Here is a 14,299-nt window from a genome sequence, read left to right as displayed (position 1 = left end):
AGCTCTGAAATATGGCAAAACTGGTGGCGAATGGCATCTTGGCAGCTTCACGCTTGATTTTCCTTAATTCATGGGCAGTTATTTTGCGCCTTTTTTGGCCAACACGCTTCTTGCGACCCTGTTGGCTATTTGCCATGAAACGCTTGATTGTTCGGTGATCACGCTTCAAAAGTTTGGAAATTTCAAGACTGCTGCATCCCTCTGCAAGACATCTCACAATTTTGGACTTTTCAGAGCCCGTCAAATCTCTCTTCTGACCCATTTTGCCAAAGGAAAGGAAGTTGCCTAATAATTAAGCACACCTTATATAGGGTGTTGATGTCATTAGTCAACACTCCTCCTCATTACAGAGATGCACATCACCAGATTTACTTAATTGGTAGTTGGCTCTCAAGCCTATGCAGCTTGGAGTAGGACAACATGTATAAAAAGTATCGTGATCAAAATACGCATTTGCCTAATAATTCTGCACTCAGTGTATGGTGAAACCAATTGTGTCGTTCAAAAGTACAACTTGACACGCAAAAAATAAGCCCTTACATGGCCATATTGATGAAAAATTAAAATAGTTATGGGCCTGGGATGAAGGGGATCAAAAAACAAAAACGAAAAAGCGAAAGGTGGTAAAGGGGTAAAATGTGACAAACATGCAAAAGAATAAAAAATCAGGAAGAGGGCAAATACTTTTTCACACCTCTGTGCTTCCAGTGATGACATCTTCATGTCTCAGAGACATGGCAGATATGTCAATGAAAACTTTCCGTAGGCTATGTGCACACGAAGAGTTTTTGATGCATTTTCTCTGGGTTTTTCCACCGTGGAAACCCTGCAAAAATGCTTGTTAATAGGTCTGCCAGCTATAGCAATGCTAATCCTGATGTGCTGTGCATATGATGTGGAAATTTCCGCCCAGCATTAGCATTGCAGAAAAAAACGCAGCATGAACATTATGCCCAGCGTTTCTGGAGCGTTTCCCACCCATTGACTTTAATTGAAACGCAGCAAATCCACAGGTATAATATTTATACCTGAAGATTTGCTGCATTCAATTTAAGTCAATGAGCGGGAAACGCTTCGGAAACGTGGTGCGGGTGGCACCCGGGTTGGGAAAGGAGGACTACAACTCCTCTCATCCGACCGCTGCTCGTGCTGATAACAGTTAAAAAAAGTAAGCTGATGAACCCCAGTGACCTCACTCCTGCAGCAGGATGTATACTGACAGGAGTGATTTCACACCCCTGTCAGTATACAATGCTGTCTTCTACAGCAGTGACATCAGTGATTGCTGATGTCACTGCTGTAGAAGTGACCCAGATCGCTGTGGGATAATCTTTGGCGGTACGTGGACTACGTCATTGACGGCGGACAGGTGAGGAATATGGTTGTTTGTTATTTTACATTTTTATTCAGAAGATCGATGGCTTCACGGACAGAGGGTAATAAAAAAAATTGTAAAGTCGTGTGTTTTTTATTTCATTAAAATACTTTATTCTGGCCGTGTATTTATTGAAAAAGAGCCGACCACTTTACTACGCGGTTAGTAATGGGACGTCTTATTGACGCCCTCCATTGCTAACCTGGGCTTCACATCAGCCACCAATACAAGGTTGATGTGAACCCCAACCCCATTACCCCACTCGCAGGGCAGTGGGAAGAGAGGAGGCTAAGCGCCAGATTTGGCGCATCTTATGGATGCGCCATTTCTGGGACTGCTGAGGGGTGATATTAATAGCTGTGGAGGGGGCTAGTATCCATGGCCCCTTCCCTGGCTATTAATATCAGCCTGCAGCTGTCTGTTTAGCCTTTTCTGGTTAGATTTTATAGGGGGACCCAACGTCAATTTTTTTCTGAAGCCCCCCTGTAATCTAGCCAGTAAAGGCTACACAAACAGCTGTGGGCTGATATTAATAGCCAGGGAACATTTTTGGCTAATTGCCCCTTCCCTGGCTACTAATATAAGCCACAAGCGGTCAGCTTTCCCTCTGCTAGTTATAAAAATGATGCGGGAGCCCACGCCATTTTTTAAAACAATTTTAGGCTCTGTGCCCACGATCTGAACATAGCAGCGCTTTGGACGCATATTTTTTTGCTGCATCCAAAACGTTGCATTCTATTGAACGCAGGTAAATTTGCATGTGTTCACCGAACCATCTGTATTTACCGCATTAAATACTTTCTAGTGGTCAAATTTCTGTTGCAGAGACTAGCGACTCCGCAAGAGAATTTGACATGCTGCGGTCCTGAAAGACGTGCCACATGTCAGTGTCCGCGGGTGATTCATAGCCTCTGATGCACGCATAGTGGACATGGGATTTCTAGAGATCCCATCCACTATGCTGTAACATCTGTATAAATATGCAGCGTCAAACCTGCAGCGGCTCCTGATCGTGGCCACGTACCCAAACTCACCCGCATGTCAATTTCTGTAGCGGACGCGCTAGTCTCCGCTGCAGATTTTGCCCGATTGAAGTGTCATTATATGTGGTGGATTCACATGTACCGACAGCAAAGTGCGGCATTAGAACACTGCATTTTGGACGCAACAAAAATATGCTGCGTCCAAAGCGCAGCTTCTTGCTGATGTGGGGGCGTAGTGGCTAACGAAACAGCTGTGAGCTGTTAATTATAACCAGGGACCATGTTTGCAAATGTCACCTTCCCAGGCTAAAAATAGCAGCTCACAGCTGCCGCATAAATTACATGAATAGAAATGCTAATGAAGATTAGACCTTTTCATGACCAAACTAATTAAAGTAAAGAGTTAAATATACACACAGACACAGAGCAAACACTTTATTTGAAATACAAGAGACACCTTCTTTAATCATTTAAATTAACCAATATACTCATCCCAGTACTGACGGTAATCCAAGGGTTTAAGCAATGTCCCACCAAATAACTTTATTTAGCTCCTAAAAGCATTCATTGATGTACAAAAACGCTTCAAAAAATGCTTCAAAAACTGCATAAAAAGTGCATCAAAAATGCATCAAAAACACGGCAAAACCGCACGTTTTTTCTGCATCATTTTTTTTGCCAAGGAGATGCAGAAACGCTCAGGAAATTTCTGCTTCAAATCCTGATTGTGCGCACATAGCCAGAGGGATTGTCTGAAGTTCCTATTTTCTAGATCCAATGCCTCCCAGCTTTCAGGGGTGGTGCAATCCTGATAATTGACAGTTTGGTCTGGCAGCATGGGCTGAGCTGCTGGCCTGAACTGTCTGCTTGCTGATGCTGCTAGTAGAGGCAGCTTTGTGTCTGAAGCATCGGAAGAGTGATCAGCACTGACGTCGGCTACAACAATCCAGACAGCTTCAGAGCTGCTAAGGTGGACAGCAATGGCCATCCCAGAGGTGGCCGGTAATTTAGCAATGACCAGTACCTTAAGTTCACTATAGAAATAAAATCCCTCCGATCTTGAGAGAGGAAAGGATTTTTAATTATAGGTAAATTGCAAAGTTGCTTGTTTTTAACCCCTTCACGACATTTGATGTAAGTTTACATCATGGTCGGGAAGGGGTTCCCGCAAATTGACATAAACTTACACCATGGGAACCTCTGGTCACCATGTCACAGTGATCGGAGTAAGGTGCCTGCTGTTTCAGACAACAGGGCACCGGGACTTGTCGCCATGGGGTTTTGCTGCCCCCATCGCAACTGCGATCGCTGTGATTGGCTGTTCAATTCTGAACAACCAATCACAACGATTTCAATGTTTCGGGAAATGAAATTGCCTGAGACATTGAATTCCAGCTATGATTGGTGCAATAACAGCATCGATCATAGGCTGGAGCTAGGCAAAACAAGCGTCAGCAGCCCTAGCACTGATTGGAGCGATCTGACAAGATGATGTCCGATAGCACCAATCAGTGAGTAGGAACGCAGTTTGATCTCACAGTGACCGCTCTGAACTGCCTCATTCCAGCTTCGAGACGTGTGCAGAGCGGTCACTGTGTCGTTTTTCTGTGAATCTGCTGGGCCTTGTGGTGCCACTGATGATTTTAGCCTGTGCCACCAATTCTGCTGCTGTTGCTGCTGATTGAACACCTGAAGATAAGAAGAAAAAAATCTTCCTCCTGTTCCAGACCCGTTCCTTTCCTCCTGCTTTTTTCCAGTCCACCCCAATCCCTCTCTGTTCCCCTTTCTAATCTTCCCCCTCTCCCTAACCTCTCCCCCCTTATTTCTGCCACCGAGTGCTGATCAGTGCTCGATCGCTTGATTTTTGGTGTTTTTGTTTCTTTTGTACAACCTCCGTGCATGCGTCCTGCAGCCTCCGGGCAATAGTCAGTAACGCACATCACTGATCGGCATCCGTGCTCGCTTTTGGCCAGGGCTTTTTTTCCCCTGTCCATTTTTTCTCCCCTCTTCCCCCTGTGCACCACCTCGATGCATCCAGCCTTCAGCTGCTGAGCCACTGATCAGTGACGCACATCACTGATCAGCATCTGTGCTCACTTTTGGCTTAGGACTTTTTTTTTTCCCTGTCCATTTTTTTCACTTGTGCACCACCTCCGTGCGTGCATCCTGCAGTGGTTGAGTGCTGATTACTAGCGCACATCACTCATTGGCATCCAGGTGTTTTTTGTTTTGTTTTTTTCTCAAAAAGTGTAAAAAAAATGAATAAACTGAAAATAAATTTAGATGATAGGGCTAGATTAGGGACAATAAAAATATACTGTAGTAATCAGTTTATGCTACAGCATTTTTTACTAAAATATAATCAGGATTAGTGTCAGATATTAAAATGTAAAAAAAAAATCAAATGAAAATAATATTTTCGGTTAGTTAATAGAGCTAGATTAGGGACAGTGTAATCCACCGTAAAAATATACTATAGTAATTTGCTTCTTCTACAGTATTTTTTACTAAAATACCATCAGAATAAGCGTCAGATAGTTGCGGGCGCTCAATCATTTATTTTTACTGATGTCCATTTAGTAATTGTAGTTTCAGAATTTTAGTGGAAAATTCTCGCAGTACTTTAACTACAGTTTTTTCTACTGCATAGAATTACGGTTAGCGTAATTTAGTTGCGGTCGCTCGGTAATTGTTTTTACTGTCATCTGTTTAGTAAGTTTGTTTTTTTATTTTACCAAATTTTTATATTCTCCTTTTTATTTTTATCTTTTTCCTTCTTGATTCTTTTCTTGTATTCTTTTTTTTCTCTTTCTTGTATTCTAATAAATTAATAAATAAAAAAAACTTGACACCAAACACACACACACCTGAATAAAATTTGGTTATTTTACACACACACCATACACCTGAAAAACAAAATGTCCCTCTCTATAGCACATGTACAGCTGCTGCATCTCCAGAGTCCAGACTTGAAGTCCAAGCACCACATACAATGTAGATCTGATGATGCTCCTTCTGGGTCTGTACAGTCTTCTCAAAGTCAGTATCTGAATCAGAGCCCCATCCTGGGTGAGATGCCCCCCAGCCATCCTCCTCCTGATCTTCTATGGTCTCCCACCATAAGTTTTATTAAACTTCTGCAGCCTGAGTGGAGAGCTGTCTGATATCACGTCACAGAGCAATGACAGGTCCCCCTCCCCACTACAACTTGTAGAGGAGAGAGAAGGAGCAGAGCGCAGGAGAAGAAGCACAGACTGCACGGAGCGCAAGGTAAGGAGCAGCCTGAGCTGTGGGGACAGGGGCACAGCACAGATCGGAGGGTGTGAGGTGTCAGCACAGATCATAGGGTGTGAGGTGTCAGCACAGATCGGAAGGTGAGAGGTGTCAGCACAGATCGGAAGGTGAGAGGTGTCAGCACAGATCGGAGGGTGAGAGGTGTCAGCACAGATCATAGGGTGTGAGGTGTCAGCACAGATCATAGGGTGTGAGGTGTCAGCACAGATCGGAAGGTGAGAGGTGTCAGCACAGATCGGAAGGTGAGAGGTGTCAGCACAGATCGGAGGGTGAGAGGTGTCAGCACAGATCATAGGGTGTGAGGTGTCAGCACAGATCGGAGGGTGAGAGGTGTCAGACTCAGCACAGATCGGAGGGTGAGAGATGTCAGCACAGATGGAAAGATGCTGGGGAGCTTTGGTGGCTACATGTCCTATAAAATAGTAATGGGATTGGAGGTGCATTGGAAGAGCATGGAGGGTACATAAAGGGGGGTTGCATAAAAACTGGGAAGGTGAGGTAGGGGGCTGCATGGCAAAAAGAAGGGGGAAGAGCAATAGTGGGGACCTACAGTGTGATGAGGAGGGTAAGCTCAAGAAGAGGGTCCAGAAGAAGATGTCCTACAGGGCTTGGGGCAGGAGGTGGTGATCACAAAGAGGTTAGATGGGGATATTCGGTGAAAGAAGCAGGAAAGGGATCTACAGGGGGGGAAAGCCTGAGTACTGTAGAGAAGTGGTCAAAAGAGGGGATTCTACACCATAGAGAAGAAATAGAAGTTATATAGGGGGGTAAAAGGATGATAACAGTGAAGAGGGAGCAGGAGATGGAGGTTCTGTCCTGGAGAGAGCAATAAGCCTGCAGTTAGAAGGGACTATGATATTTATAGGATCTAAAGTCAATGAATTAAAGAGGGGTCCACACAAGAGGAGACAGGGATATATCTCAGGGGAGAGCAGATGTGAGGGTCTACAGAGGCAGGAGCATGCAAAGAGATTCAGCAGAGGGAGCAGAAGTTGGCTGAGGTGAATGGATTCTACAGGGTTAAGGCTAGAAAGCAAAGAAAATGAATGTACAGTACAAGACAGAAGGGTGTACATTAGAAGACACAAGAGATGGGTCTCCATTAGAAAGCACAGAATAAGGGTCTACATGAAAAATAAAAAGAGGCTATAGTTCTACAAGACTTAGGGGAGAGGTCTACACTAGAAAGCACAAAACAGGGGTTTACATTAGAAAGCACAGAACAAGGGTCTGGACCAGGAGGGGGAAAGAGAGTTGTGGATTCTGCTGTGGAGGGTCGTATAAGGGAGCGAACAGAAGTCCTACAGGGTGGGGGGCATGACATTAGGAAAACAAGTAAAATATCTGGAGCACAGGAGACAGAGGCAGAGACAGCAAGTTTACTACACATAAGAGCCAACATTATAGCATATAAGCCTGTGATCATGAGACATCAGAATAAATTGATGTATTATGTACATGAAAAGCTCTATGTAATAATCTATATAATAACCGGTGAAAGGAAGAGGAGATACAGCTGGGTCATTATAGTACAGTGGAGAAAGACGATGGCCGGGGGGGGGCTACAGACAGCACTGGAAAAAAATATTACCCCCATTTCAGGAAGGATTGTAACAGATGAGGTGGCACAACCTGGCTCAATCACTGCATACTTCATTTCATTTTGCATAGGACTGCAGGTAATACTAAATTATCCCATGTCAGTACCTTATCACTTCTCAAAAGCACAGAGACTACATAGTGCATTATGCTTTGTAGCACATACTCAGCTCTGCTACATCTAAGTATTGCTGGGGCATGTGTAGTTGTTGTATAATGTGCCCTGTGATTGTTAAACTACAGTAACTGTCATGGTTTGCTGAGACTTGTGGTTCCAGAGATGTTTTTTCCTTCCTTAATATACTGTCATTTATGATTTCCAAAGAAGATTCTGACACTGCTCCGTCCTATATAATTATTATATGAGGAATTACATATTCAGGATAGAGAGGATTTCTAGAACTGCTCTGGGAATTAGGCTTCAATGAAATGATCGTCTATTGTGCTAAATGCTGTTATTACATCATTACGTTAATCGGTTTCCAGCAAGGAATGCTGAGGACGCTTATGTTTAGCAATATGGGCATCGGTGCGGAAAACCGAACCCAAACCACCAGCTGCCTTACATGATGTAGTCATCTAGTTCACTGGAAGCTATTGCTCTATGTTATCAGCTACTTTAAAATGAAACTAGGGTAACGTCTTTGAGCAGAATGTGGGGTATGCAGAAAATATAACTTTTCTCCAACTTTCACTACCATTGCAATTTCATTTTAATTGTTCATACATAGGTATAACATATTTAATGTATAGATTAGATCTAACCCAGCAAGCATGGTTGAGGGATCGGACCAGGGGTGGAACTATAATAGGTGCAGGAGTTGCAATCACACCTGGAGACTAGGGGGCCCAAAGGTCCCTTTGCCCCATATGAAAAAACTACTACTATTAAAGACCTGTTAGTTGGGGCCCCATTGGAGATTTTACATTGGGGCCCAATGGCTTCAAGTTACGCCACAGAGGTGGATCTTTTATGGGTTGGATTTCATGGATCTGTAGGAATTTTCAAAGAGATCTGACATTTTAGTTGGTTCCTTAAAAAAAACTAAATCTAGACCATAGAGGAGATTTATCGAATCTGGTGCAAAGGAAAAATGACGGAATTGCTTATTGCAACTAATTAGATCTTTAGGCATCTGATGAGAATTATAATCTGCTTTTCATGAGCAAAAACATTATTTTTTCTTTTCACCAGCTTTGATCATTTTCCCCCATTGTGCTAGAACCATTTTAGCTATCATTTGCAATCTCTCTGCACAATAGACCCCCTTCTTAAGACACTATGGGGGGGTTATCATCCCATACAAACAGTTTTCTGGCATCAAAATACAAGTCATTTGTTGCCCTTCTGTGCCTGCCCCTTCACTTTCATACAAAATGATTAAGAAAAGGAGACGTTTATTCTAATGAACACCAGAAATCTGGCTCATAGAGGGTTTATATTTCCTTCTCTGTCACCCGGATGCTCCAAATTTATTAAAAGGCAACACTACTTTTATCTTTCTCATGTTACGCCATATGCTTCCATAGTTAGACAAATCCACATACGCACTTTTCGTCTCATATCTTCATTTTTTTCTTTAGGCAGCCTTTGCTGTTCCAGAATATAATTAAATTGTCTAAATCTTTTTATCTTGTCTGATTTTTTTTTCTTTCCTTTTTTGCTTTGCTTTCAGAAGCTGAACAGATTATCACCGCGAGGACACACAGACATTTGTAACACTCTCCCAGAAGCTCAGCGTATTTCACGGTTTGAGCTCCCACACGACAAGTATACATTCTTGCTAAGCCTTTATATAACTAGCTGGTGGATGGAAACTTGCATCTATGGGTTAATATACCAAGAGGCTGCAACATGTGGAAAGCCATGAACTGTGGCGCCTTCACCTTATTTCCCATCTGTCCTTCTTATAAGATTTGAAGCAGAGAGCCATGGAGAACGTGTCCCTGCTGAGCCGTCCCAACCTATCGTGTATTCTCGGTGATGTTAATGCGCATATCACAAACAATGAGCTGCCCCCTGACTTTTACATCATTCTCCCTGTCATCTATTCTGTGATTTGTGTGGTGGGGCTGACAGGAAACACCGCTGTCATCTATGTTATTCTTAAAGCCCCCAAGATGAAGACTGTCACCAACCTCTTCATCCTGAACCTGGCGATTGCAGATGACTTGTTCACTCTTGTTCTTCCCATCAACATTGCAGAGATCCTGCTACATTATTGGCCCTTTGGGGTTGTCCTCTGTAAAATCATTTTGTCTATAGATCTATACAACATCTTTTCGAGCATCTTCTTCTTGACCGTCATGAGTATAGACCGGTATCTGGTAGTTCTGGCTACTGTGAGGTCGAAGAGGATGCCATATCGCACCTACAGGGCAGCAAAGATTATCAGTATTTTAGTTTGGTTCTTGGTGATCGTCATTGTGTTGCCCTTCACTGTTTTCGCTGGAGTTTACATGGATGACATGGAATTTAAGAGCTGTGGATTGAACTTTCCCAAACCAGAAAAGCTTTGGTTCAAGGCAAGTCGTATCTATACCCTGCTCCTGGGGTTTGCTATCCCTGTTTCCACCATCTGCGTCTTGTACATGGTCATGTTGTACAAACTACGAAACATGAGGTTGAATTCCAATGGGAAAGCGTTGGATAAGGCCAAGAAGAGGGTCACCATCATGGTCTTCGTTGTTGTAGCAGTTTGCCTTTTCTGCTGGACTCCTTTCCATTTGGCCACCATCGTATCTCTCACTACAGATTTGCAGGAGACCTCTTTGGTCATTGGAATCTCTTACTTTATCACAAGTTTGAGCTATGCCAACTCCTGCCTCAATCCCTTCCTTTATGCCTTCTTGGATGACAGTTTCAGGAAGAGCTTTCGGAAATTGCTGGAATGCAAAGCAACTTGAAGCTATAAGGACTTTAGGGTCTGGTTCTTCATCAAACCTAAAGGGAATTTCAAACATAAACAAAATATAGTCCCTAGTAAATATAAATCCATGAGTCGGTCAACTTAAAAATTATATATGGCTCCTATTTATATCTGATTTTGAAAATGCTGGATAGTAAGTAATATAGCCACAATTAAAGACTATGGACACCTCTCACAGAATTAGTTTTATTGTTAAATTTGCTTTCGAAACAATTTTCTAAACATGTCAAACAGGAAAGGGTCAGCACTCTGCTCTCCTCGGTTTGGTGCTTTATTAGAAATCCATGTGGAAAAATGACAGTAAAAACCTCAAGCCACTGACGTGTTTCGGAATACACTTCCTTACTCATACATATGACTAAGGAAGTGTATTCCGAAACGCGTCAGCTGGCTTGAGGATTCTAATTTAATTTTTGCACGTGGATTTCTAATAACGCATAGAACCGAGGAGAACAGTAAAACCTCAAGTCATTGATGTGTTTTGGAATATACTTCCTTAGTCAGAGTTATTACTAAGGAAGTGTATTTCAAAACGCGTCAGCTGGCTTGAAATTTTTACTGTAATGTTTGCACATCGATTTCTAATAAAGCATTGAACCGAGATGAATGGAGTGCCCATACTTTCCTCTTTGACATATTGCTTTACCTGCTCAGGCTGCCGTGCACCCATGATGTGATTGATGCAGGTTTGCTGAGCTGTCGATGTTCGTGTTGAGTTAAATTTTCTAAATAGTCTTCATTATAACATTTTTCTACCATTTTGCTTATGCAGAATATCGTTAGGTTGATAATCTTGGCAAGTGATATGCAAAAAAGATACAAATCTGTCTGAGCTCCTGCTGCTGACATCTCTCTCTGCTTCCCTCTTCTCTCAGTGTTAGACATAGCAGAAGGGAGGGAAAGTGGATTGTTCACAGATCCGCAGTGTCTTAAGTTTACCGAGAACAGAACAAAACTCTATAGAGGAGGAGAAAACTCATTAAGAGTGAATAAGTGCCGTTTTGGAGATGTGCTGATACAGGAAAGGAAGGGAAGATAGTATCACCCTGGATACACACAGACATCAGAACCAGCCTATATTACAGGGAGGGACACTCCAAAAAGAGAAAAATCTGAAACTTGGGTCAGGATACAAAGTACATAACAGGGAGTCTGGAAATATATGAAGGAATGAAGATTGACAACTGAAATTTCAAGTTTATTAACTAAAGGTAACCACTAATATATATATAAAATATTTCTTCCATGTGAAAGGTGTCCATAGGAATTAAAGGTGTCATAGTGTGTGTTATCCAACTTTCACAAAACCATATATAACAGCTAAAAATTACAAAAGGCAAGAGTTAACTCTTTGTCTTGTGATTAATTATAAAAACTGCAAATTCATTGTCCTAGTATAAAATATGGTGTCATATAGGATATTGTAAGGGGCTATGCAACACAGAGAAGAGTTTGGGGTTCTCAGCTCCCCCTTCTGGTAGGAAAAAGCTCCTTAGTTTCAAGAATTTGCTTGTATCTTGACTACAGCACAAAGTGGAGTTCAGTGTAATAGGGACCACTTATCTAGTTAGAGACTACAAAGGTAGATTTTATTTTATTTTGCTAATAACTAAAATGAATGCTCTGTTGTGGTCTTAAAAATCCTACGTATGTCACTATAATGCTCACCTACTCTTTCACTTCAGTGTTTGCTCCATATGAACGTGACTCCATTCACTTTTTTTGGGAGTGCTTTCTCATCAGAGTCCTTTGTTTTTGCCTAAAGCACCTTTCACACAAAACCCATAGAAAAAACAGGACCTTGCTGCCCTTATTTCTCATAGCAAGTTGAAACCGTCTTTGGTGCACATATTAGCCCGATAGATACGGGAACTGTCACAATTCTCATAGCCTATAACAGGGGTCCCCCAACCTGTGGCTTGGGAACCACATGTGGCCCGCGGGCCTATAATTTGTCTCTACCAGATTGGTGCATTAGCACCATGTCTATCAAACTATGAAGAGCGGGACCCCAGATGATGACTTTTGTGAGTAGTCCCACACACAAAAGCAGATCTGGATGCATATACTGTCCTTGTTGGGCTTAGAGATAAATTACGTATAGTAATCTGGAGATCAAATGATACTGACAGTCGGAGGAGGTGCTTGAAGCTGGAAGTGACAGTGTCATGGGAGTGCTTGATGCAAAGATACCCAATCGGGAAGGTGGTAACCCCTGGATGTAAGTATGCTGCCTATAAGGGAGTGCGGCACAAGGTCTTGGTGTATGGGGAAACTTTGGCTGTCATCATACCGATAATGCGGGATTTGGATGTCGCTACTTTGAGGGGGGCGGAAGCAGGATGTCACTGCTGGGAGGAAGGAGAGGTCTGGATGTAGCTCGCAAACCTCTCTCAGCTGAATGTGCTTTGCCAGATAAGGAAGGTTGGGGACCACTGGTCTATAACTTCTCATTCTATCCTTTTAAGTGGGTGACTCTTCTTCATTAGCATTCTGCCGGTACTATAGGTCCTGGAACATCCTTTTACTTCCCATCATACATTGCCTGCCTCTGTTATGCAGTTTAAACCCAGGAGTTGAAGCAGAGCGACACAAAGCCCCATCACCACTTCCTGTAATCCCTTTTGGTGTCTCTGCTGCTATAGATGGATTATACTTGACATTAGGCAGCTAGTTAGATAGAAGGGAGGCACTTATTGACTGGTACTTTTAAGTAGTTTTTTTAGGAGTAAGCCAACATAATTCTTCAATAAAACGATTTTCAGATTGTGTATTTATCACATCTAACAAATGAGATTAGGTTGTCTGAAAGTACAGGGAGCAGTGAATGCTGCAGCTCTGCTCGTTCAGATTGGCAACTGTGTACAGCACAAGAACAACGTACTGTAGGTGCCTATATTGGTTTTTGTCAAGTCCTTTTATAGTCCTTGGCTTTGAAATGTATGTATGACCAGCTCAGAGCAGCACAGCACGGTTTTAGTAATGTCATCCAATAAAATAATCTTTTTACGAAAAAAAGTTTGTTTCCTTAATGTTGTAAGACATCAATGGTCTAATAAATGTAACCATTCTGTGGATATAATATTTGTATATGTCAATAATCAGTATGTAAATGTCAAGAAAACGTATGGCCCATTTACACAAAGGGATCCAGGCCATTAAGTGACTGCCAATTGACTATATACAATCCAATCGGCTGTCACCTATTGTCCCGTTTCCGCAGGCCAACAAATGGGAACAGAACGGTGACTAATATGATCATTCAGTGTCCATAGAATATCATGTTATTGGCAGCCAATCTGTTTACACCGTGGTACATCCCACAGATTATTGACTTGTCTAAATGGGCCATTACTGTAGAAATTTTGGAACAAAACATTGTTACATCATTTCCTAAACTATCACCTGGGTCCTCGTGCCAGTCAACCACTTCTGACCACGTTGCCGATTTTCTGCACGTCAATACACTAAATAATACTAGAATCATGAAAACCTAGTTATGATACATACATGCGTTGATGTTTTACATGGTTAAAGAAGTGTGGTGGGCCACTGGGGAGGCGCTAGATGTTGCAGAAGGGCCAGCTGGGGTGTGTAGCCTCACTGGCAGCAGATAATGATGTCACGGTAGCTGAAGTGGGTTGCTGGACCCCGCAACGCTTCCCTCGTGTCCACAACAATTTCAAAAGTGGGAGGTGGCACTTGTGGATGGTATAGGATGGTATTTATTCTCTTAATATATAACCATTATCATATTATATAGCACTGTGTACTTGCAATTGCTCATTTTGCCTTTCTACCCAGGTAATTCATCTCTTTTCAATTAGGTCTATGACATCACGTGATTAAAAACTGACTAGCTAAATCATCCTAAGCTCTATGTAGAAACAGGAAGTTTCTGTTCCCTGCATGAATCATCATTAGAACTACAATTTTACATCACTTCAAAGTCCCTGGCTGGGAGGAGGAGAGGAGCAGATGGATCTGGAGGTGAAGAGGAGGTGGAGCTTGGCTGCCAGGGACTGCAGTGATGAAGAATTGTAGTGCTAAGATGACTCATGCAGGGAAAGGAAACGTCCTGTTTCTACCTAGAGATTAGAAGGATTCAGCTAGTCTAT

At 42.4% G+C, this 14,299-nt stretch overlaps 1 protein-coding gene across 1 annotated transcript; it reads left to right on the top strand.

Moving 5' to 3' along the window:
• Window positions 1-5,451: 5,451 nt before the first annotated feature.
• Window positions 5,452-13,149, top strand: NPBWR2 (neuropeptides B and W receptor 2). The gene is made up of 2 exons (XM_073682903.1): window positions 5,452-5,628; window positions 8,928-13,149. The coding sequence occupies exon 2, from the start codon at window positions 9,184-9,186 to the stop codon at window positions 10,156-10,158; it is 975 nt and encodes a 324-aa protein (XP_073539004.1). The 5' UTR covers window positions 5,452-5,628; window positions 8,928-9,183; the 3' UTR covers window positions 10,159-13,149.
• The last annotated feature ends 1,150 nt before the right edge of the window (window positions 13,150-14,299 follow it).

This window comes from Phyllobates terribilis, unplaced genomic scaffold, assembly GCF_046119375.1.
Source record: "Phyllobates terribilis strain yellow unplaced genomic scaffold, ASM4611937v1 Scaffold_5__5_contigs__length_657084704, whole genome shotgun sequence".
In the NCBI taxonomy this organism is placed as follows: domain Eukaryota; kingdom Metazoa; phylum Chordata; class Amphibia; order Anura; family Dendrobatidae; genus Phyllobates; species Phyllobates terribilis.
This window is presented reverse-complemented; position numbering and strand designations above follow the sequence as displayed.

Excerpts from the sequence above, each read along its gene's own strand:
- NPBWR2 (XM_073682903.1), top strand. The coding sequence starts at position 9,184 with ATGGAGAACGTGTCCCTGCTGAGCCGTCCCAACCTATCGTGTATTCTC.